Source organism: Pelobates fuscus, chromosome 3 (genome assembly GCF_036172605.1).
Source record: "Pelobates fuscus isolate aPelFus1 chromosome 3, aPelFus1.pri, whole genome shotgun sequence".
Lineage (NCBI taxonomy): Eukaryota > Metazoa > Chordata > Amphibia > Anura > Pelobatidae > Pelobates > Pelobates fuscus.
The window spans coordinates 351,029,897-351,055,795 of record NC_086319.1 but is presented as its reverse complement, the minus strand read 5'-3'; the positions used below and the strand labels follow the sequence as shown (position 1 = coordinate 351,055,795).

Genomic DNA, 25,899 nt, shown 5'->3' with positions numbered 1-25,899 from the left:
CAGTGGGAAGGAAAAAAGGGAAAAGCAGCTCTAAACACCTAATATGTGGTATCCCTTACACCACTATAAAAACATGAACATGCATACAAAACAATAGGTGGAACCGCTTGAACCTTTGATGATCTGTAAAACACAATGGTATATACAAAATAGCGTAGTGCCTATATCCTTGTTATTGTAAAATGATTTGGAACGCACGTGCGTTCCATAGAAATGAAAGACCGATCGAGATTTGGAGCGCGCATGCGCCCATACACATCATAATTCGGACGCAATCAAATGACGTGGGCTGGCAGTTTCCGTCGGAGCGCACGTGCGTTCCACCTCGGCAGAACGCGGAAGTGGATGCCGACGTGTGGGACGCATGCGCGCCCGATCCCCACAAGACCCGGAAGTAAATTCTAAGCATGTGGAACGCACGGTGCGTTCCAATATAACGAAAAACCGGAAGTGAATGCCTGATTGGGAGAAACAGCCCGGCGGGAATATTATAAAAAGAAAATCAAATAAAGTGAACTGTATCCAACTGAGGAAGCCTGATTTGATAGGCGAAACTCGTTTTGGACAATTCTAACAAAGAATACTTTTTTTATCAAAGACATTCTCAGAGACTTTCTTTTCAGTTGATTGGTCTCCTACACATTGCACTTTAACCCCTTAAGGACACATGACATGTCTGACACGTCATGATTCCCTTTTATTTCAGAAGTTTGGTCCTTAAGGGGTTAAACCAGTTGTTCCTGGTAAAGTATATATATTTTTTAAGAATAAAGCTATTTCTTGAGAGAATATTTGGCTACCTCACTACTTCTTTTTGGAATATAATATAAAGAAGTTAAAGGACCACTCTAGTGCCAGGAAAACATACTCGTTTTCCTGGCACTAGAGTGCCCTGAGGGTGCCCCCACCCTCAGGGACCCCCTCCCGCCCGGCTCTGGAAAAGGGGTAAAAACTTACCTTTTTCCAGCGGTGGGCGGAGAGCTCTCCTCCTCCGATCCTCCTCTTCTCCTCCCCGTCGGCTGAATGCGCACGCGCGGCAAGAGCTGCGCGCGCATTCAGCCGGTCACATAGGAAAGCATTCATAATGCTTTCCTATGGACGCTTGCGTGCTCTCACTGTGATTTTCACAGTGAGAATCACGCAAGCGCCTCTAGCGGCTGTCAGTGAGACAGCCACTAGAGGAAATAGGGGGAAGGCTTAACCCATTCACAAACATAGCAGTTTCTCTGAAACTGCTATGTTTATGAAAAAATGGGTTAACCCTAGAAGGACCTGGCACCCAGACCACTTCATTAAGCTGAAGTGGTCTGGGTGCCTATAGTGGTCCTTTAACCGAGATCCTGGCTGCATAAAGGTCTGGACAACCTCTGAATGGTCCAAAGGAACATACCACAAGAGTCATATGATGGTATGACTCCAACCTTGTGAGTGTAACGATCATTTATTTTCTATACTATATACTGCTGTATAGATATACTACGCTATTTTGTATATACCATTGTGTTTTACAGATCATCAAAGGTTCAAGCGGTTCCACCTATTGTTTTGTATGCAATTAGTAATCAGTAGCAGGAGACCAAGACCAAGTTTTCCTATGATTAGTATAATTAGTCATCAGTAGCAGATGACAAAGTTTCCCTATCATTAGAGATTGTGAGGTTTCATTGTGTAATGGATGTAAACTATGGTGTAGAACCCTTTAAAAACAAACCATCCAGGGGAAGTGTGGCTAACTGCCAAGGTGAGCGGACGCATGGAGTGAGAGCTCCTGGTTAACCAAAAGCCTGATTATTAGCTGCAATTACCGCCTAATCACCGACACAAATATCGGCAAAACAGCACATTACCTCCACCCTGAGATGGCACTGCCGAAACAAACTAAACATACAGATGTTTAGTGGATCCTCCACGCAAAAAAGGACCACCTGAGGCATACCCAAGATGGCCACGACGGTCTCGCATTCTCACAAACATGTGAAACCTAGCAGGACTCAGATCACAAAGTGGGCCATTACACCGACACCCCGGTCACTGAAAAGAGATTATATGCTATGCTGCAAGAGTTCAGAGTCACTCTGCAAGCTGATCTTAAGAGAGCGACATGCAAAATAAAGCAGGAGATATCAGAGCTGGGTGAGCAGACTAACTGCCTGGAGGCTCGCACAGAAGATTTATGCTCTGAACATGACTTGCTGGCAGACACAGTACAGCACTTAGCTGAAGAGCATTAACAACTTAAACGCAGGTTGGCGGACATGGAAGACCGCTCGAGGCGGAACAATGTTCGCTTCCGTGGGATCCCAGAAAGTGTGGCGGCAGACTCACTCTCAGACTACATATTGGCACTATGCAGAACCTTGTTACTGAACATCTCAGAGAATGAGTGGCTTCTGGACCGGGCCCACCGATTGCCTACGCCTTCCGAGACTAACTCAAGACACGCCACGAGACGCGGTTGTGCACTTTCACTACTTCAAATAAAAAAAACGCAAATAACAATGTTCAATATCGCTGGGGATATCCGACGAAGGGCCTCATATGGAGAAATGGAAGAACACATACTGTTAATAAACCAGAAGTTGGCATGCATCTCATCAAAGATTGGGGACTATTCCCTTTACAAGCTTCAGGGGAAGCAGCCGCCGCATCACCGAAATGCCTGCAGGGAGAGTGGCAGATGGCGGGACCGCCCAACAAAGCCTAAACTGTGACTCCGGGGCTCTCTCTCACCAGAGGCTTAACTATGTAGCTTGAGAGCATGCAAGTGTGAGCAGTATGGGGCTATTTGAACAGCATGAACATAGTCCTGTAAAAACAAACTGATTTTCCTGTTAGTATTAAATAGCATACAGACTTGTTCCTGCGCAAAATTGGTGACCGGGCACAATGTTGTATTATATGAGGGGTGGGAGTGCGGTAGGTGCCCTGCTGTGGCCCACGGGATGATGCAGTAGAGAGTGGCTGAATCACAGTGGCACGTGGGCCATGGTCAGGTACCGGGACACATCTGTATCCCCTGGGCGGGCCATGGGCCCGTTCTTCCTGGGAACAAGGGAGAGTCCTAAAAACAGATATTAGCCCCAATGGTGGATTGATAGAGCTATAGTGGCATACAAAATGTGTACATGATGACTATACAACAGGATGAAGGCGATATAATATCATATAACTGTGAGTTAATTATGTGTTTAAGTCAGGGTGATATTGCACTACACACACACACACGTAAGGTCATTCACACCTCGCTCCGAACACCGAGCGTACCCCCAAGGATGAGCGAAGTAGCTGGGCTACTTTACCAGCTCATGCCTCAACCACATGGAGCGCCAACAACGGAGATGGTGCTATGTATATACGTTGGTTTTTCTATAAGGTTATTAATGTTTTTCTTTCCCCCTGGGTTCTTACCACGCTACTCATATTAACAACAGGACCACTTCATATTGCCAAAACTCAGCACATCTCTAATCTGGGACAATGGCTGACTCAAGAAATGACCAAAACAAGGGCGGCAATTTAATGCTTGCAGGAGACGCACTTCTGTGTCCACAACCCACCTAAGTTTAATGTCAGACAGTGTGTCCAAGCCTATCATGCCATGTCCCGCACTAAACCGAACGGCTTTACTATATACGTCCACAGTGACTGTGTATTTTCTTCCTCTAAACAATATATGAACCGTTATGGCCGGCTGTTGATACTAGTGGGATCCCTGAATGGCCTACAGATAACTGTAGTCTCCCTGTATGCCCCTAATGATACGCAGAAGTCCTTTTTGCGTATGGCCTTCCGCAAAATAGAACAGTACAAGGTAGGACACACGATCATATGTGGGGACTTTAATTGCACCCAAGACCTGCTATTGGATATTCAGAGCGCCCATAGCAAACTGCCGACAACTTCTTCAGTATCACTCAGTCACCATCTCGTCACTCTACTACTTGAACACAACTACTATGACGTCTGGAGGAATCTTTATCCTCAGACGAGGGACTATACATTCTATTCACTGATACATATGACCTATACCAGAATAGATCTATGTCTATTTGATAAAAGAACACTACCAAATGCAACTAGCATGCATATTGGGCCCATTACATGGTCAGACCATGCCCACTTCTGATAACCATGAAAATCCCCCATCCAGCCAGGAGTAGGGAGCCTCAATGAAGGCCTCATGGCCCACTCAAGCCTCGAAGGACACTTGCATTGATTCATCCAACACACACCATATGTAGACTGTGCCAGACTCAGACAAGATATCGCACATGCCATGAGTCAGATAATGTTATATGTTTTACGTCTACCTAACTAGCTTAAAATGTGGAATGCAATACATGTGGCCTATTACCTTACCATACCATTGCTCCACAATTAAGAACAGCCTGTCTGGCCACCCATTAGCACATGGAACCAGTGGGGGTCCAAGAATAGCAAAACTCCATCCCTTGAAGGAAAAAGAACTCCGACCAGCATAACCCGGTAAACCCTAAATCATCCTATACCCTCTGCCACTTCCTGGCACTAAATTACCTCCAGCAACCATCACCCATTGCTTCCTGGTCCCTCTCATTACAGGACGACCATCACAAGTAGTGGAAGGGGCCGTCATCCCCCACCTTAAGGTTTGCTGGCAAAGCCGCCCATGCCCCCCAACTAAGCTGCTAACTGCAGGAGGCACCTACCACCCCGGGCACAACCACCTTCGATAGAGGGCTTCTACCCCACTAATCCCATGCAAAGCAGACAGTAGCGATACCTAGCCCAGTGAAACCGGAGACTCAAAACACAAATAGAATCCAAAAGGATTTCCTCAATCCGCACCAGAGATGGAACCCTTAGCAACACTCCTGACCACATTGGGAAAACCTTCCAAGACTACTACACGGCACTATATAACCATGCCCAACAGACACACACTAACTCAGACACCCACCGAACCCTAATAGACCAGTTCCTATAAAACGTCGCGCTCCAACCATTTCCCCAGACGCCAAAATTGCGATAAGAAGGGAGGCCACGGTGGAGGAAGTCGCAGCAGCAGTAGGGTCCTTTAAAAACAATAAAAGCCCAGGTCCTGACTGCTACACAGCCCTATACTACAAGGAATTCAGCCCTCTCCTCCTGAAATACCTCTGCACCAATGCATCACTCATCAACATCAACAAATCCCAACAGACATCATATCGCTGGATGCCAAAAAGGTGGCCATAACTATATTGAACCGTAGAACACTTAGGACTCCGAGCCGAATTCATCACTTTATACTGCCTAACATCACCCCACCAAGGTTTTCCATAACAAACGGCACATGACAGGGCTGCCCCGTATCGCCCCTTCTCTTCGTCCTCTTCCTAGAACCCCTGCTGCAGGCGGTGCACTCCACCTGAGAGATAGAGGGCATCGTGATCCGAGGGGAGACATTCAAGGTCTCGGCATATGCTGACGACGTCTTGCCAACATTGACAAACCCAAAAGAGTCGATTGGCTCCCTATTTACCCTCATTCAAGCCTACTCTGAGATCTCTGGGTATAAAATCAATCTGGCAAAATCCAAATTGCTACAAGTACAAATCGACACCCCCTGCTTAGACTGGATCAAACAAAAGTTCCCTCTATGGATTTGCTAGGCGACCATTTCTTACCTGGGGATCCAACTACCAGCGCATATTAACACGCTATATGAGAGAAACTATGCCACGCTGCTGATAAAAGCCCACAACGAGACTTCTGGGAATCCCTTGGCTGGGTCGCATCGCCTCCATCAAAATGAACCTCTTCCAAACCCTTCCTATACCAGTCCATAAGCCTGACCTAAAGGCCTTACAATCAGCAATAGATGCATTAATCTGGAACGGACGCAAACCCAGGGTCCGTAAAAGCACACTGTACGTCCCTAAAAAATCCTGTGGGCTGGGCCTACCAAATTTTGCGCACTATCATTTAGCGGCACACCTAGCCCAAATCCAGCAATGGCACACTCAACCGCATCGAAAAAGATGGGTGATCTTAGAACACCTGATTTTTGGCTGGGACCACCCATCCTTGTACATGTGGGTCCCCAAACCACACAGGCCCCTGCCCCCTCCCACATCACCCGCGATCACACACACTAGACTTGTGGGATGGACTACATGACAAATATGAACTCTCCTCCTTCCTATCCCCCATGACCCTGATCTGGAGGAATAAACTATTCCCATCAGGCCTTACCCCAAAACACTTTGCCCACTTCGAACAAAGGGACATATATAAGGGAGGATAGATAGGTGGGAGCAGCATTATGTAGAAATTTGAAAGCAAGAACCAGAATTTTAAATTGAGCTCTATATTTTATAGGAAGCCAATGTAGGGACTGACAGAAGGGTGAGGCATGGGAGGTGCGGGCGGACAGGAAGATGAACCTCGCTGCTACATTCATTATGGACTGCAACGGCGCAAGTTGGGAGCACATAAGACCACTGAGAAGCGGATTACAGTAGTCAAGGTGAGAAAGGACAGTGGAATGGACCAATACCTTAGTCGCATCTGGCGTTAAGTAGGGGCGGATGCGCGCAATGTTTTTGAGATGGAAATAACAGGATTTGGCAATAGACTGAACATGAGGCATGAAGGAGAGGTCAGAGTCAAAGAGAACACCTAGGCAGCAAGTCTGCGTGGTGGAGCTGGTGGCAGCACTGTTAACTTGGAGGGAGACAGACACAGGAGTAACAACACTTGAGGGAGGAAAGACCAGAATTTCAGGCATGGTCTACACTCCGTGTCCCAACACAGGAAACCATAACAAGGAAAATCCTGGACAGCTTACAAATGGACAAACGCACCACGCAACTACACGACACACCCAAACAATTCCACAAAATCTGGGATCCCTGGCTGGATGGGGACACAACCCTACTGTGGTAACAACCCATCACGATAGACCTGTTAACCCACACAGTGACGGGGAAGACACGCGCACACACAACCACTAGCACAGTGATGGGGAAGACACGGACACACAAACCCTCGTGTCACGCAGACCCACACAACGACCTCACGAGGAGGGTGGGGACTCGGGATGGCAAAGGACAAGACCCCCGACCTCTCACCTGACGCCCATAACTTTGTCTCTCGTAGAACCCCTACTCCCACTCCCTCAGTGCTCACAGGACGGTACACGCGGCACAGCCCCAGACAAATACCCCTATCTAAGATACACAGAACCCCAGACAAACTAGAACAGCATACATTTTAATGGCAAGACGCAAACCCGACTGAGCAATTGGCACAACAGAGCATGAGCTCCCTCTTGACCCTGACATCCGTGGGAGACAACCAACGAGCCAACTCATAGCACCATGGCTAACACCAAACGAGGCACCCGACACAATAGTGGGGGTGCTGACAGGGCCTCCCAAGAGCGGCCGAGGCACCCTGACCACCACCGTATAAAGACCACAGCTGCACATGACACCCAATGACCATCTGGGGGACTAAAAGCTGACCAACAGTTGTTCCCCTCAGTAATGCCCCCATCAGAGAGCAACAAACCTCGATTATGATACCAACCAAGGGGCATGTTAGCCTGGCTACTCTATATGCACACACACTACCAAGCAATGTGAAGGAGTTTGTGTACGAGTGTCATGAATGGGATGAACTGACACCCTTTCTTTCCCTCTGGATAACTTCCCCAAGACACTAACCCTGCAATAACCCTCTTTTTTTTTTTATCTCACCTGTTATGATAATGATGATAATGAAAAATGAAAATATAGAATTTAAAAAATAAAAAAAAAAGGACAGTGAATTGAATGTTTGCACCACAAATCCCAATGCTGCCAGATGTTCTCAGGGGACCCCTAGCCACCAGGTGCGGGTCACAATTGTCCATAACTTTGGGGTTGGACAATGGCATGTCCTCCCTCCATACCCCCCATTTAAATGTTTTTTTTTTATTTAATGTCACCCACCAACTGTCCACGAGTGGGGGCATAGGGTTGGACATTAAAGGGACACTATAGTCACCTGAACAACTTCAGCTTAATGAGGTTGTTTAGGTGAGTGCTACAGCTACCCGGAGCCTTTTTCTTGTAAGCACTGTATTTTCTGAGAAAATGCAGTGTTTACATTGGAAGCTTGGAACACCTCTTGTTGCAGTCAATCAGACGGCCACCAGGGGGACTTCCGAGTTCAGAGGCCCTAAAAAGGCCTCTCGTCCGATGCATTCTGGGTGAATGCATCAGACGGGCTATCAGCACACAAAGCACTGTGAACGCGCTTTGTGTGCTGACAGCCTGTCAGCACTGCTGTGGGCGTGGCTTCAGCTGATAGCTGAAGCCCGAACCCACAGGGATGCTGTCCGGCCACAATAGTGGTTGAACGGGGGGGGGGGGGGGGACGGACCTACTCTCCTCCCCCCCCCCCCCCCCCCCGGCCCCCACCCCTGAGCGGTGAGTGGGGGCCCTAAAAATAAGGGTGGCACATACTGCCCCCCCGGCCCCCACCCCTGTGCGGCGGGTGGGGGCACTAAAATTATCAATAAGGGGGGACCTATTGTCCCCCCCCGGCCCCCACCCCTGTGCGGTGGGTGGGGGCCTTAAAATAAAAAATAAGGGGGGGACATACTGCCCCCCCCCGGCCCCCACCCCTGTGCGGCGGGTGGGGGCCCTAAAATTCACAATAAGGGGGGGGGGGCCTACTGCCCCCCCCGGCCCCCACCCCTGAGCGGTGGGTGGGGGCCCTAAAATTCACAATAGGGGGGGGACCTACTGTCCCCCCCGGCCCCCACCCCTGTGCGGCGGGTGGGGGCCCTAAAATTCACAATAAGGGGGGGGGCCTACTGCCCCCCCCCCCGGCCCCCACCCCTGAGCGGTGGGTGGGGGCCCTAAAATTCACAATAAGGGGGGGGGACCTACTGCCCCCCCCCCCGGCCCCCACCCCTGAGCGGTGGGTGGGGGCCCTAAAATTCACAATAGGGGGGGGGACCTACTGTCCCCCCCCCGGCCCCCACCCCTGTGCGGCGGGTGGGGGCCCTAAAATTCACAATAAGGGGGGGGACCTACTGCCCCCCCCGGCCCCCACCCCTGAGCGGTGGGTGGGGGCCCTATAATTCACAATAGGGGGGGGACCTACTGTCCCCCCCCGGCCCCCACCCCTGTGCGGCGGGTGGGGGCCCTAAAATTCACAATAAGGGGGGGGACCTACTGCCCCCCCCCGGCCCCTACCCCTGAGCGGTGGGTGGGGGCCCTAAAATTATCAATAGGGGGGGACCTATTGTCCCCCCCCGGCCCCCACCCCTGAGCGGTGGGTGGGGGCCCTAAATACAAAGGGGGTGGGGACCCTAGTTAACCCTCTCCCCCCCCCCCCCAAAAAAAAAAAAAAACTTATCTCCCTACCTACCCCCCTCACCCTAAAAATAATGAGGGGGGACCCTTTAACTAAAAACCTGTAAAGAAAAAAAAAATAAGATAAAAACAACTTACCATTCGATGTTTTCTTTCTTCTAAAATCTTCTTTCTTCAGCCCCAAAAAAGGCCAAATAAAAATCCATAATAACCGACGCAATAAAAAAAAAAAAAAAAAAAACCCGAGCGCAAAAAAAATAATCCATCTTCACCCATGGAGGGCTCCGCGCAGACTGAGCTCCGCAGGGCGGGGGAAGGCTTATAAAGCCTTGCCCCGCCCTGCAATTAGGCTAAGAACACTCTGATTGGTGGGTTTAAGCCAATCAGAGTGCTCTTTGTCATTTTACAAGCGTGGGAAAGTTCTTTGGAATTTTCCCACGCTTGTAAAATGACACAGAGCAATGTGATTGGATGGCTTGAAATCCATCCAATCACAGTGCTCTTTGTCATTTTACAAGCGTGGGAAAGTTCTTTGGAATTTTCCCACGCTTGTAAAATGACACAGAGCACTGTGATTGGATGGATTTCAAGCCATCCAATCACATTGCTCTGTGTCATTTTACAAGCGTGGGAAAATTCCAAAGAACTTTCCCACGCTTGTAAAATGACAAAGAGCACTGTGATTGGATGGCTTGAAATCCATCCAATCACAGTGCTCTTTGTCATTTTACAAGCGTGGGAAAATTCCAAAGAACTTTCCCACGCTTGTAAAATGACACAGAGCACTGTGATTGGATGGCTTGAAATCCATCCAATCACAGTGCTCTGTGTCATTTTACAAGCGTGGGAAAATTCCAAAGAACTTTCCCACGCTTGTAAAATGACAAAGAGCACTCTGATTGGCTTAAACCCACCAATCAGAGTGTTCTTAGCCTAATTGCAGGGCGGGGCAAGGCTTTATAAGCCTTCCCCCGCCCTGCGGAGCTCAGTCTGCGCGGAGCCCTCCATGGGTGAAGATGGATTATTTTTTTTTGCGCTCGGTTTTTTTTTTTTTTTTTTTAATTGCGTCGGTTATTATGGATTTTTATTTGGCCTTTTTTGGGGCTGAAGAAAGAAGATTTTAGAAGAAAGAAAACATCGAATGGTAAGTTGATTTTATCTCATTTTTTTACAGGTTTTTAGTTAATGGTCCCCCCTCATTATTTTTAGGGTGAGGGGGGTAGGTAGGGAGATATTTTTTTTTGGGGGGGGGAGGGTTAACTAGGGTCCCCCCCCCTTTGTATTTAGGGCCCCCACCCACCGCTCAGGGGTGGGGGCGGGGGGGGACAATAGGTCCCCCCCCTTATTGATAATTTTAGGGCCCCCACCCGCCGCTCAGGGGTGGGGGCCGGGGGGGGGACAGTAGGTCCCCCCCCTTATTGATCATTTTAGGGCCCCCACCCGCCGCACAGGGGTGGGGGCCGGGGGGGGACAGTAGGTCCCCCCCCCTTACTGATCATTTTAGGGCCCCCACCCGCCGCTCAGGGGTGGGGGCCGGGGGGGGCAGTAGGTCCCCCCCCTCATTGATAATTTTAGGGCCCCCACCCGCCGCACAGGGGTGGGGGCCGGGGGGGGACAGTAGGTCCCCCCCCTTATTGATAATTGTAGGGCCCCCACCCGCCGCTCAGGGGTGGGGGCCGGGGGGGGGGTCCCCCCCTTATTGATAATTGTAGGGCCCCCACCCGCCGCTCAGGGGTGGGGGCCGGGGGGGGGACAGTAGGTCCCCCCCCTCATTGATAATTTTAGGGCCCCCACCCGCCGCTCAGGGGTGGGGGCCGGGGGGGGGGGGACAGTAGGTCCCCCCCCCTTACTGATCATTTTAGGGCCCCCACCCGCCGCACAGGGGTGGGGGCCGGGGGGGGGACAGTAGGTCCCCCCCCTCATTGATAATTTTAGGGCCCCCACCCGCCGCACAGGGGTGGGGGCCGGGGGGGGACAGTAGGTCCCCCCCTCATTGATAATTTTAGGGCCCCCACCCGCCGCACAGGGGTGGGGGCCGGGGGGGGGACAGTAGGTCCCCCCCCCCTCATTGATAATTTTAGGGCCCCCACCCGCCGCACAGGGCGGGTGGGGGCCCTAAATTATTATTGATAATTTTAGAAAGCGAGCTGAGCTGTCAGTCAGACAGCTCAGCTCGCGAACGCGCATTCCGCGCACATGCGCGGTAAAGCGCTCAGGTTCTTCATAGGGCGGCATTCAATGCCGCTCTATGAAGAACGCGATTGGTCCAGCGCGAAGCCGTCCCATTGGGCCCCGCGATTTCGTCATTTTGACGAAAAAGGGGGCGCGGCCTAGCGGGGAGCTCGGCGCTGGAACGGAGGTAAGTTTTTAATATAAAACCACCGATTTTTTTTTTTTTAATGAATGAAAGTTCATATAAAAGCAAGAAGGAAGGCTGGGGGACCTGTCTTTCTTGCTTTTATATGGTGACTATAGAGTCCCTTTAATCCATCTACACCACTTTATTTAAAGCCCCCACCAGATCAGGATCAGCCTGTTATTTTACTGTTCCCATGGTGGGCTTTTTTATCTAATGTGCTACCTAGTTGCTAGGTCTTAATTACAGTAAGCAGCTGCTAGATGGTTAGTACATCTATCCCCACTGCGACATGTAACATGGGCATAAGGGAGGTTTTAAACCTCCTTTATAGTTTATGTGGCTTATATGGTTTTTTTTTTATGTGGCAGCTGGATTGCAAGCACTGGTCAGCTGCCACATGCTTTACCCTCGTACTTTAGAGTTTTTTAACTGGGTTCTAGTGCTGCTAGCGGGCAGATAGTACTTCAAATTACTGTTTGCTTGCAAATAGCAAGAGAACAATAATTAATTAGCAAATGTGCTGGATGCATTTGGTCTTTATTTTTATTTATTTGTTCATTGGACTATGTTAAATTATTTTTCTGAAAGCAAAAGAGATCTTGGATGTTTGTGTCTTGGCAGCAGTTTAATGTCATGTTAACACAGTAAACGCCACTCAGTTGGAGCTCCCACATGGACACTGTGGTTATGGTAAGCTAAACAGTAATTTACCAACCCCTGTTCGCCTGAGCCCTCTTACCATTTCTCCCTTAGCCTCACTGTTATCTCAAAGAGCAACTCCTTTAACTCCAGTCCAAATTTAAAGGCACACGTTATGCACCATGACTAATGCAAATCATTGTAATGGAGGTGGTGTGATGAGTCTTTGGCAGCCATATATTACACAATGGCTAGCCTTGGGGAAAAAAGTAATAGAAGAAATTATAGAATGTATATCACTGTCCTAACTCTAAAATGTGGATTTGGTAAAAAGGACACTTTATTTGTAGCTTACACTTTTCTGAACTTTTGTGAACTCCTGTCCTAAAACATTATGTACTTTATCTCTACAGATTTATCTTCCACTCGACTGGAGAAGGCTAGAGAAGTTGGGGCAGATTTTGCTCTACATGTCACCAATGAGACACCACAAGAGATAGCACAGAAGGTGGAAACCTTGCTAGGTTGCATGCCAGAGATTACAATTGAGTGCACAGGAGCAGAAACATGTATTCAAACTGGAATTTATGTAAGTATTTCTAATTAATGAAGTTAGACTTAATCTTGATATCTGCAATTGAGGTTTCTGAACCACCCAGCCAGTCTTATGAACCACTACACTTTGTCTCCTTCTTTGCTTAAAGGAACACTAAAGGCATCCAGGCAAACACAATTCGTATGCACTTATAGCCTTTCATCTAAATAATAGAATTGTTTTCTAGATTTGTTGCAAATTGATGTATTCAACATTTAGTGTCTTAAGCTTGCCTCCTCTGCACTGCTCCCTCCCTTCTAAAATAGTTCCTTCTTGCACTACATCACATTATTCAAAATACATTATTTCTTTGCACATTGGTAGAATCACTATGCTGTACCAAGCTACATAATTTGTTTCCCTAGTACTAACTTGCAGTCTCCATCACAATGCAATTGGTAATGTATGGGTTTATGCATTAAATCAAACCTCATAGACCAAAATGAGAGGCATCTGATTGGTTGAGTCTCTTTCTTGTTGCAATCGGCTATTCTCAACATTCCACTTGAAGAGGATCTTTCAAAGTGAAGATTTCTTTTCTTCAGTTATTATTTATGTACATCATAACGTGGATTCTCTGTAAGACAAATACAAAGTGTTTTGGTATAATCCTAATCACTTTACTTTGTGTGAAATTGTATATCCACTGAGAATTTTTTAAGAGAAACTTCCAATTCTTTATTACAGACTGTACAAGATTAAATTACTATTTACGTAATTAGCTGCACTAAAAGTATGTATCATTATACCCATTGAAATTCTGTATAAAAAATAATGTGCCAGAAAATGTATAAAGTTATGCAATTCTTTTTGCTCATATGCTAGGTGACCTGTTAGTCCTAAAAACAAGCCATACTAGCTGTGATTTGCATCATAGTTGAAATTTTACTTTCATACTATAACACATGTACAAAAAACATCCAATTAAATAACTATATAAGGAAGACAATAATTTTACAAGCTACATAAAACAATGGTATATTATGTCATATCTGTTAAGAAAATAAAAATAGCATCAACCTTCTTGGCTATAACACTTTTAAAAATTATATTTATAACAGGATACATTTGTTATCTAACAAAAAAGAGGCTACTTTCTGACTGCTTAAAGGACCACTATAGTGCCAGGAAAACATACTGGTTTTCCTGGCACTATAGTGCCCTGAGGGTGCCCCACCCTCAGGGTCTCCCTCCCGCCGGGCTCTAGGGGGTGGAAGGGGTTAAACTTGCCTCTTTCTCCAGCGCCGGGCAGGGGACTCTCCTCCTCCTCTCTTCGGCTGAATGTGCATGCACGGCATTCAGAATGCTTTCCTATGGACTGGATTAACCCTTCTCTGAAACTGTTATGTTTATAGAAGAAAGGGATAAACCTAGCTGGACCTGGCACCCAGACCACTTCATTAAGCTGAAGTGGTCTGGGTGCCTATAGTGGTCCTTTAACATTTTGGATTTTGCCCTCAGCGTTTCAAATGGCTTCTTTTTTTATTATCGTCACAATATGTATTGTTCACACATAAAGGACTTTAAGGCCTATAGGTTCCATGTGTTGCACATTGCTCCCATCAGTTTTCTTTTGCCCCTGAAACCCATTCTGTCACATCAATTTGTCGTTTTTACTTAAAGATCGTCTCCATGGTACATCCAATTTGTTACTCAAAGTACATCTTGAATGCTAACCCTCGTGCTTGTATTGTCAGGTCTGGATTAGTTAATTACCAGCCTTCCCTATTCCTTCTATCTTTAGTTCTAGGTCAAATGCTAGATTACAAATGTGTAGAGCACAAATATAAAATGGTAGTTTTATCACATAATTATGTTGTACAGCTGCACACCATAAATTTTTTTTTCATTCTACCAATTTTCACTGCTTCTTTGCTCGGCCAGTGCATAAATTGACTCTCTGTGATTTCCAGAATAAAATCCCACAATACAAACTTTTTTTTTTTAATTGTTTAGGTTTTGTTTTCCTTTTTTCTTTGTAGGTAAATACAGACTCTGAATTGAAATAGTGTCTCTTTATTTCTTAGGCGACACGCTCTGGCGGTACTTTAATCCTCGTTGGCCTCGGTCCTGCAATGGTAAATGTGCCTATAGTAAATGCAGCTGTGCGAGAAGTAGATATCAGAGGCATTTTCAGATACTGTAATACGTAAGTACCTCTCTGTACTACATAATAAAGATTTCCAGTACAATAGGTTTCAACCTACTTTGTGCCCGTATTACTGGAAAAATTATCTTTTTAATATTTTGAATCTATTCTTATTTGCTAGTTATTTGCTCAGATATTTATATACATAAAATAAACGAATACTTCTGATTGAAACGGTGAATATATAAAAGGAAAAAAGTATCTTGTGACCATTTAAAAATAAAATAAAAAATTTGCTGAGAATGTATAAAAAATTGTTAGAGAATTGGGACATGTGTAGCTCACGCTATTGCACTCCTATTTTTCTGACATGGAGACACAGAGTATTTGCACAAAAAGTTACAGTTACAATAAAAAGTATAGACGGCTTGAAAATCCCAAACAGGACCTAGTGGGTCATTCTTAGTGTACAGTAGACAAAAATGAGCTTGTATAAGTAGTCATTTTCTTCTTCGGCATATTTGCCTAAATTGTGTATAATTTTGGCAACCTATTTGGAAAGAATTTCCAAAGCTTCAAGACTTGTATGAGAGAAAATTAAAACATGGAATATGCGTTTCTTAACCCCTTAGGGACCAAACTTCTGGAATAAAAGGGAATCATGACGTGTCTCACACGTCATGTGTCCTTAAGGGGTTAAACAGTATTTCTCTCAAAAGCAGTAGTGCCACTTAAAAACAGAATCCTAATCATTTAAGTATATAGGACCCTGGGAGTGCCTGGCATTTAAATATTTTTTTAGATTGGATCTAACTCAAAACATGAACAAATAATTTAGCAAATATTTTGATGAACACATACTAAAGCAAGACTCTAAACACCAGACCCACTACAGCTTAATGGACAGCTCTAGTGGTAGTAATATTCCAGTAAACCGACAGCACTCCTGGGACTTTCAGATTTAGTAAAATATAACTTTTAATTCAAATTCAAAAAAAAAAATACACATCAACGTTTCGGCTCTCCTTTGGATCCTTCTTCAGGATGACAAAAAAAAAAAAAAAATATATATATATATATATATATATATATATATATATAGCAAGGGGGTGTGGCTGCACTCACCTGAACATGCATAAATGAGGTGCGGCTGGGGGCCAAATTATACAATACATAAGATCCAGCGCACTCACCTATCCACTAAACAGCAACTGCAATGTTGAAAGATTTTATTTTTATTTATTTTTTAAAAACACCTAATCTTGGCAAAAATAATGGGGGTTTAGTTACATTATATGATCATATATTATATGATGGCAGGCTTATGCAATGTATGATCATATAATGTAACTAAACCCCCATTATTTTTGCCTAGATTAGGTGTTTTAAAAACAAAACAAATAAAATCTTTCAACATTGAAGTTGCTGTTTAGTGGATAGGTGAGTGCGCTGGATCTTGTGTATTGTATAATTTTGATCCCCAGCAGCACCCCCATTTATGCATGTTCAGGTGAGTGCAGCCAACCCCCCCCCCCCCCCCCCCCCCCCTTGTTTCATATATGTATATACAGTTGCAAGAAAAAGTATGTGAGCCCTTTGGAATGATATGGATTTCTGCACAAATTGGTCATAAAATGTGATCTGATCATCATCTACGTGACAACAATAGACAATCACAGTCTGCTTAAACTAATAACACACAAATAATGAAATGTTGCCATGTTTTTATTGAACACACCATGTAAACATTCACAGTGCAGGTGGAAAAAGTATGTGAACCCTTGGATTTAATAACTGGTTGAACCTCCTTTGGCAGCAATAACTTCAACCAAACGTTTCCTGTAGTTGCAGATCAGACGTGCACAACGGTCAGAAGTAATTCTTGACCATTCCTCTTTACAGAACTGTTTCAGTTCAGCAATATTCTTGGGATGTCTGGTGTGAATCGCTTTCTTGAGGTCATGCCACAGCACCTCAATCGGGTTGAGGTCAGGACTCTGACTGGGCAGGGCAGCTGTAACCAACACCTCCAATCTCATCTCATTGATTGGACTCCAGTTGGCTGACATCTCACTCCAATTAGCTCTTGGAGATGTCATTAGTCTAGGGGTTCACATACTTTTTCCACCTGCACTGTGAATGTTTACATGGTGTGTTCAATAAAAACATGGCAACATTTCATTCTTTGTGTGTTATTAGTTTAAGCAGACTGTGATTGTCTATTGTTGTGACTTAGATGATGATCAGATCACATTTTATGACCAATTTGTGCAGAAATCCATATCATTCCAAATGGTTCACATACTTTTTCTTGCAACTGTATGTGTGTATATGTATGTATGTATGTATGTATATAAATATATATATATATATATATATATATATATGTGTGTGTGTGTGTATATATATTTATATATATATGTGTGTGTGTGTGTGTGTGTATATATATATATACACATACATACATACACTGCTGTGTGTAAGGGTGCTGTTAGTGTGTGCGTGTATGTGTAAGGGTGCTGTGTGTATGTGTAAGGGTGCTGTATGTATGAGGGTGCTGTTAGTGTGTATGTGTAAGGGTGCTGTGTGTGGGTGCTGTTAGTGTGTGTGGGTGCTGTTAGTGTGTATGTGTAAGGGTGCTGTTGGTGTGTGTGTGCTGTATGTGTGTATTGTGTGGGGATTGGGGAACCATTTAGTTACTAGCCCCCCTCCCTTCATACCTTTTGTAGGGAGGGGGAATCGTGCTGCTGCCATCCCTGGTGGTCCAGTGGTGAGTGAACTCTAGCCTGCGGGGCTAGAGTTCACTCTCGCAAGATCATTGCAGCGCTGACCTCACGAGAGGAACCAGGCGGATCTGCTGGCTAGAGCTCCCCGGGTCCTCTCCTTCCTCCCTTCCTGCCTGTGGGCCAGTGAGGGAGATCTTCCCTCACCGGCCCATAGAGGCACATAGTGCGGGCTGCGGGGATTAGAGATTATGGTGTGACCAGGCACACCCGGCACACCCCGTGCGCATGCCTATGTTCAGTCTCTAGAGGTGCTTCCTGTTGCAGCCCTAAACTCTGCTTGAAGACACAAAATCCTCCCCATAGAGATGCATTGGTATAAGCACTGTAGGCAACCTTCAGCACTCCAGATGTAACACTCCATAACGCTTTCAAATTTTGCCCCTTTATAAATGCTCCTTTATAAATCTCTGGTAAAACCACACCTTGAATATGCTGTGCAATTGTGGGCACCTTTTTTAAAGAAGGATATCATAGCACTAGAAAAAGTGCAGCGACGAGCTACAAAATTAATAAGAGGAATGGAGCATTTTAGTTCTGAAGAAAGGTTAAAAAATGTAAATCGCTTTAGTTTGGAAAACTGCACCTCAGAGGGGTATGATAACATTAGACAAATATATGCGGGGCCAGTACAAACCATTATCTGGAAATCTATTCATAAACAGGGCTATACATAGGACACGAGGTCACACATTTAGGCTGGAAGAAAGGAGATTTGATCTAAGGCAAAGAAAAGGTTTTTTTTTACAGTAAGAGCAATAAGGATATGGAATTATCTGCCTGAAGAGTTCTTACAGATGTTTAAACTGAAATTGGATAAATATTTGCAAAAACATAACATACAGGGAAATAATTTCTAATTAGTGGGGTAATAGCTGCTTGATCCAAGGAGACATCTGACTGCTATTTTGGGGTCAAGAAGGAATTTCTTCCTAGTTTGTTGCAAAATTGGAAGCACTACAGTCTAGGTTTTTTGTCTTCTTTTGGATCAACAGCAAAAATATATGTGAGTTCACAACGTCTGGAGTGCCGAAGGTTGCCTACATGTGGTATAATACATCTATATAAGGAGATGTAGCTTGGTACAGCATGGTGATTCTGCCTATGTGCAGAATGTCTCAGCTGTGTCTCAGCTGTGGCAGAGCGGTGAGGTTTGAGAGGTGTGGGACAAAAGTAAATCTTTTTGTTTTTTAATTTACTGGTTTACATGTGGTCCCAATAGGCTAAATAGGAAAGGGTGTACATGTGTTTCTTTAATGGTAATAATAACTTATCTGATAACGTATCTGTTATTTGATCTGTGGAAGAATATAATTATGTTTTGACAAACAGATAGTAATGTTATCTGCCCAAAGTATCTTCTCTGATAGTTTGTGCTATGGGTTAAATAATGAGATTGGTGCCTTGTGATCACTTATGGTGAATGCTGTATTTTGATCTTTACTTGTCTTGCATTTGGTTTGTGAAGGAGTCAACCTTTTTTATTCTGCCCTTATCTTTGCAGGTGGCCAATGGCTATTTCCATGCTGTCATCCAAGAGAGTGAATGTCGCTCCATTGGTTACTCACCGTTTTCCTTTGGAGAAAGCTCTTGAGGCCTTTGAAACAACAAAGCAAGGCCTGGGAGTGAAAGTGATGCTAAAGTGTGATGAGAATGATCAAAATCCTTGAATACTGAAGTTAATTCTTAAGTTAATGTTTAATGTTTTCATTCCTTGTTCTTGTTGATTAGAATTTAAAAGCAAATATATATAGCTTATCTTTTAAAGCATATATCGATCAGACCTTTACCGTTTAAATACGCAACCATCAATGACATGAGATTATACATTATGAGGCATCTTCCCCTCCCAAATTAAATTAACAGAACTAATTTAATCTTTCAGAACTAAATCTAGAGAACTCTGTATAAATGAAAACGTCATCCTCTTGGGAAATGTTTTCTCAACCTAGTTAACACCTTGATCTTGAGTTAAAGTGGCTCATTCACCTTCTGAAGTGACAGCCAGAGACAGTTTTCAGCTCCTTTTTGGTGGTGACAGAGCCACTTTAAAGTGTTCCACTTGAGAAAGTGGTTTAAGATGTCTTTTACAAAAACTCTCTTCATCTATAAAATTGCTCCCCTGGATCATTGACTTCCACTCAAGAATTTTACTTGCCCCTTTACAATTCAATATTTGCCCCACTGGTATGTTGAGCATTAAGAATCCAATCTACAATTATGGTTATTTAGTGGTTGGCTATATCTTTGTTGGCAGCAGTCCACTGAGCAAGTCCATTGAACAGATACATCCCATAAACTGCTGCTGGTCCAAGACTTATGAGATAGGAAAAAAAAAAACCTCATAGACCAGATTTGGAGACATTTAATTGGTTCATTCCTGGTTGTGGATGTCATTGCAGGGAAGTGCTGCTGTTGTATGAACTTTTTTTATTTTTCATGTAAAGCATCAAAAATGTAGGTCAGTCCTTGCATATTATCTCCTTATAATTGAAACCTGGATGGAACCAATTATGTAACATGGATTAACAGCGTTGGGAAAAGTTCAAGTCAAGATGAAATGTGTCCCCTGCCACCTACCTTATCCACTTCTGGTCTTCATTTAGCAGGCTGGATCTAATGTTTTTAAAATGTTGTTGTATGCAGTAGTCTGATGATTTATATGGTTCACGGTAATGATCTACTGGTTACATATTAAAAAAGGTTTGCTGCTACTTCCTCCATAATGGTTATCACTGTGGTTTGAGACTTTCATCTGCGATTGCTAATAATGGCATCCCTCAGTGCATAGTGTTTAAGCACATTCTAGGTCAGGGGTGCCCAAAAGATAGATCACCAGATGTTTTAAAACTACAGCTTTCATGATGATTTGCCATTCTGAAGGCATTTCAAATGCATGCAAAGCATAATGGGAATTGTAGTTCTGCAACATCTGGGGGTCTACCTTTTGGGCACCCCTATTCTAGGTGTTGTAGGATGCCAGTGTTAACATTTGTAGTTCATACCTCAATTCTGGTGGCATACAGGTACAATTGTTCGCTTTTTATTTACCCAATTAGGGTTTACCTGTATGTTTACTAGTAATAATTTATCACGGTCTATACATAAAATGACTATATCTATGGAGAATTATTGCTTTACTGGTACAGTTTAATGCCACTTGAATGGATCCTTAATAAATGTGTCTGTTATTATTCAAATATTAACTATAAATAATGTAATTAAAAAATGTAAATCCCAAGTATTATTGTGCATGACTTTATTTTCACGTGTGAGAAGTGTTTTAAGTCATTGAGCAAAATGTTAAAGGAGCTCAGTAAGCACCGTAATAACTATTATACTTTTGTATATAATTCTTTAGTCCGGTATGATCACACACATAGAACAAAATACAATGAAAATACCTTCAAAAGTACATAAAATATGTGAACAGAATAATATAAATTTGAAAGAGAAAAAAATATATATTTGCTTTGATAAAAGTAAATACATTAAATGGCGTGTAAAAGTACTATCAGCCACTGTATACGCCCTACAGTATTTTCTGGAACGCAACCAAGGTGATGAAATTTTTCTGAACACAGTTTGCATCTTGCAAGGATTAAAGGGATACTATAGCAACAGGAATACAAAGCTGTATTGCTGGCACTATTGCTCCCCCTGCCAACACACTCCCTTGCGCCATTAAATAAAGGGTTAAATCCCCTTTATTTACTTACTTGATCCCAGCACCGATGTCACTCAGATCCGCCTCATCCAAAGTCCCGCGAAGAGTGGAAATTAATGTGCATGCACGGCAGATGCCATATGCGCATTACACCTACCGATAGGAAAGCATTGAATCAATGCTTTCTTATGGGAAAAAATCTGATGTAGGGCAGGTCAATTCGTAAATGTATCTGAAGATACAGTATTGCTTCTCAGGACAATAATGTGGCAGTTTACAGCTTTTTTTTTATGTTCAAATAGTGATTTTATGAAGTATTAAGAAATCACTTATATATAATTGTGTTGTAACTGACTGTAACCATTTTATATAGCGTATCCTGCCTACCTGACTGCAAAGTGAGTAATTTAATAAGAAACAGTAAGCCTGTCAATTGGTGTCAAAATTGGCGAGCTTGTTTACAGTAAGTGAATTAGTTCTATTTACTGTAAGAGCCCAACGGGTTGTTCTGAGTTCCAAAGTATAATGAAAGACATTACTGTGCTCATCAGTCAATCAAGAAGCTGTAGATAGGGAAACTATTTATATAAATTACCTTGTTTGAACAATTCAAATTGAACTGTTACCATGTACTCTATACCAGGTCATCAGAGCTAATAAAATGACCTATGAAATACCAAGTTGTTATTATTTATACTGCTGACCTAGATCTACAATTGTACTAATTTATTACCATATTATTCAACATATTCTAATCTCATGGACCTACTTGATCTGGTGCTTCTTCATACTATGGTGTGGCTAATTGGTGTATTAACCTTATCACCAAACCTTCCATTGGTAACGCTGGGTGGTTGATTGTTTAACAGCTTTAATAGCTCCTAGTAAAATGACTGGTTCCTGTAATGCTTTGCTGATTATCCATATTTTTTAGTGGTTGTACTACCTAAATCAATGTGCTCACTACCATGTATAAACATTTTATGCTACATTACGTTTTGTTGACTTGCAGGTCCACATTAACCATTCTCTGATCGCAATTACACATTTTAAATGAAGTATCAGATGCCAAGCAAAAATGAGTTTGGATTATGAATATTGTGTGAATGAAAAAAGGATAGCTAGCTTTGCTGATCATGTATTTCACTAATCAGATGTTTATTTTTTTTCATAAATTCCAAAAGAATGTTCTTATGTGAACTGTTAATAGCCAGGTTTTTTTTTTTTTTGTTTTTTTTTTTATAAAATGGAGTATATGTAGATATTTTTTATTTTTATATTTTAAGAAATATTTTTTTATTTTATTTTTTAAGAGGGAAAAGTTGTTTTCTTTTATTGAATTAGTAATTGCTGTTCAGTTGGAAAAAGACTAAACGTGACATTCTCACCAACCTAAACTGTTTTTGGTTGCTTTTTCTTATTATTGTAACTATGATTTTACAATCCCTTAGCCAATTTCAGAAAAAAGAAGCTGCCTATCAACCCAGTCCATAAAATGTAAACCCTACTATACAACAGTGTCGCTGATAAAATAACATAAAACTTGACTGTTGCTACTATAAAATATTACCCTTTCAACACTCTTTCTATTTAAGACAGATTAGATTGACATATTAATTTAGGCGTTTAATAATGGATCACCCAGATCAGACGTGTAACCGCTGGCGGTTCCCTTATTTACCACTATAATGTCTTAAAGCATAGAACTTAGTAGGGCTAACCATACAGATATCTTAGCCATAATTTTATATACCGTATATACTCGAGTATAAGCTGACCCGAATATAAGCCGAGGCCCCTAATTTTACCCAAAAAAACTGGGAAAACGTATTGACTCGAGTATAAGACTAGGGTGAGAAATGCAGCAGCTACTGGTAAATTTCTAAATAAAATTAGATCCTAACAAAAATATATTAATTGAATATTTATTTACAGTGTGTGTATAATGAATGCAGTGTGTGTGTATGAATGCAGTGTGTGTGTATGAATGCAGTGTGTGTGTATGAATGCAGTGTGTGTGTATGAATGCAGTGTGAGTGTATGAATGCAGTGTGAGTGTATGAGTGCAGCGTGTGTGTATGAATGCAGTGTGAGTGTATGAATGCAGCGTGTGTGTATGAGTGCAGCGTGTGTGTATGAGTGCAGCGTGTGTGTATGAGTGCAGCGTGTGTGTATGAGTGCAGTGTGAGTGTATGAATGCAGTGTGTGTGTATGAGTGCAGCGAGTGTATGAGTGCAGTATGAGTTCAGTGTGTGTGTATGAGTGGTGTGTGTGTGTGTGTGTGTGTGTGTTGCAGAGCCTTGGTGGGGGGTGGGTGTTTTTTTTTATTATTTTAATTTTTATTATTTTTTTTATTATTATTCATTATTATTTTTATTTATTTAATTATTATTATTATTGTATTATTATTATTTAATTATTATAATTTTTTATTATTACTAATTATTTTTTTTTCGGCTTGATACATGGCAGTGAGGGGGGCTCTCTTTCCCTGGTGGTCCAGCATTGGTAGTTCAGTGGGGGGAAAGGGGGGCTGGCAGAGCTGTACTTACCTGTCCTGCAGCTCCTGTCAGCTCTCTCCTCCTCCGCGCGGTCTGTGCAGCTCCCTCTGTCAGCTCACAGTGTAAGTCTCGCGAGACTTACACTGGGAGCTGACCGAGGTGCTGAACCGACGGCGCGGAGGAGGAGAGAGCTGACAGGAGCTGCAGGAGAGGTAAGTACCGCTCTGACAGCCCCCACAGCCCCATTGTCTGTATTATGGCAATGCAAATTGCCATAATACAGACTGACTCGAGTATAAGCCGAGTTGGGGTTTTTTAGCACAAAAAATGTGCTAAAAAAACTCGGCTTATACTCGAGTATATACGGTAGTTAGTGTAAGAGATCCTCTATTTAACATATATAAATAATTGAGAATACAATATAAAATAAGGATTGTCTTGGAAGCAATAGTTTTGTCTTTTAGATATTTATTATATAAAAATATAAATATAGACATATAAAATCCATTATAGCAGAGTTTATAAGATGAAATTAAATGCTTGCAAATATCATTAGTAGGTTAACATACCCTTCTGAACATGTCATCATGTCAGTCTCTCTGTCATTTTAAGATGGAGCAGCGTCTGTCTCCAAGTCTCTCCTCTCTTTGTTAACATTTAAAAGTACACCTATTTATACCTTAGGTGTCGTCATTTTAGGGTCACCATAGTTCAAATATGAAAAAGTAACTTGTCTACTTTAAATCAATTAAGGACCTCCCTTTAGATACAAGGCCATAACTAAAAGCAAGTGCACACGTCATGGGAAACTCCCGGACCTGGGGAACTTCCACCAATTTGGGACAAGATGGCTTCCCAAAGTCTGAATAGCTTATCTGTTGTTTATACTAAGACGTAAGTGCACAGTCGTGGGAGATTCCCGGATTTGGGGAAGTTCCTTTAACTTGGGGTTACCACAGTATATTGTGTACTGAAAGAGTCGTAGTATAGCCTTGAAGCTTGTTTATGCATTATTGTTATTGTAATTCGTCTGGGACAAATTGGCGCAAACATATTATGCACTGAGGTTATTGCTTAAAGAAACATCTATGAAAAACAATATGTTCCATTTCTAACACCTTGTCAATTTGCAATATCTCTTAAAGACAAAGTATACAGTTTAAGAAATACAACATTTCATTCTAAAACTTGTAATATTTGCATTTGCCCATAACAGACGGGATTCATCCCGTGAAGGGAAGCAAGAGACCACACTCTTAGGGTGCTTTTATTCAACATTTGGCACAGAGACAGTGAAAAACGTCTATGCTACTCCTATCTATGGATGCAGAGAAAGCTTTTGACTGTGCAGACTGGTCATTCATGACGGCAGTGTTGCGGGGTATGGGCTGAGGACCGAATTTGTTGCAATGTACTTGGGCGTTTTATAGCTATCCTATGGCACAAGTACGTGTAAATGGTGCACTCACTGAGCCCTTCAGCAACTATAATGGCCCTTTATCATCCCTGTTATTTGCCTTGACTTTGGAATCACTGCTCTGTTCTATTAGGAGTGATATAGATATCGCTGGCTTTGATTGGAAAGGGATGACTCACAAGATTGTGGCATACACCGATGACTTGCTATTCTTTGTGAAAAAGCCTTGACTTTCATTACCCTGTATCTTGTATTTTATCAGAAATTTCGGAGGATGGAGCATTATCTGGTTTTATTAAACTTATCGAAATGTGAAGTTCTTAATATCTCCATGCTTGATGCTGATTGTGCCGCACTGCAAACACAGTTCCCTTTCAACTGGTGCTCCTCACAAATGAGATACTTAGGAATATGGATATCACTACACCTAACGGAACTCTAACAACACAATTTTCTCCCAATCTTAATGCATATTCAGAAAGATCTAAAGCAGTGGCATGATCTTACTCTCACTTGG

The 25,899-nt window shown here is 43.2% G+C and overlaps 1 protein-coding gene across 2 annotated transcripts in view; it reads left to right on the top strand.

Moving 5' to 3' along the window:
• SORD (sorbitol dehydrogenase) overlaps nt 1–21,038 on the top strand; it is a 69,803-nt gene extending 48,765 nt beyond the window's left edge. Inside the window, exons 8-11 of one of the 2 annotated variants that reach the window (XR_010090462.1) lie at nt 12,744–12,919; nt 14,953–15,074; nt 19,302–20,214; nt 20,245–21,038. Coding sequence is in view for 1 of the 2 variants with exons in the window: in XM_063449166.1 (XP_063305236.1) it covers nt 12,744–12,919; nt 14,953–15,074; nt 19,302–19,467 (464 nt within the window). In the remaining variant the exon portion in view is untranslated. Of the gene's footprint in view, nt 1–12,743; nt 12,920–14,952; nt 15,075–19,301; nt 20,219–20,244 lie in introns of those variants that run through there. The other variant, XM_063449166.1, reaches the window with a different exon arrangement.
• The last annotated feature ends 4,861 nt before the right edge of the window (nt 21,039–25,899 follow it).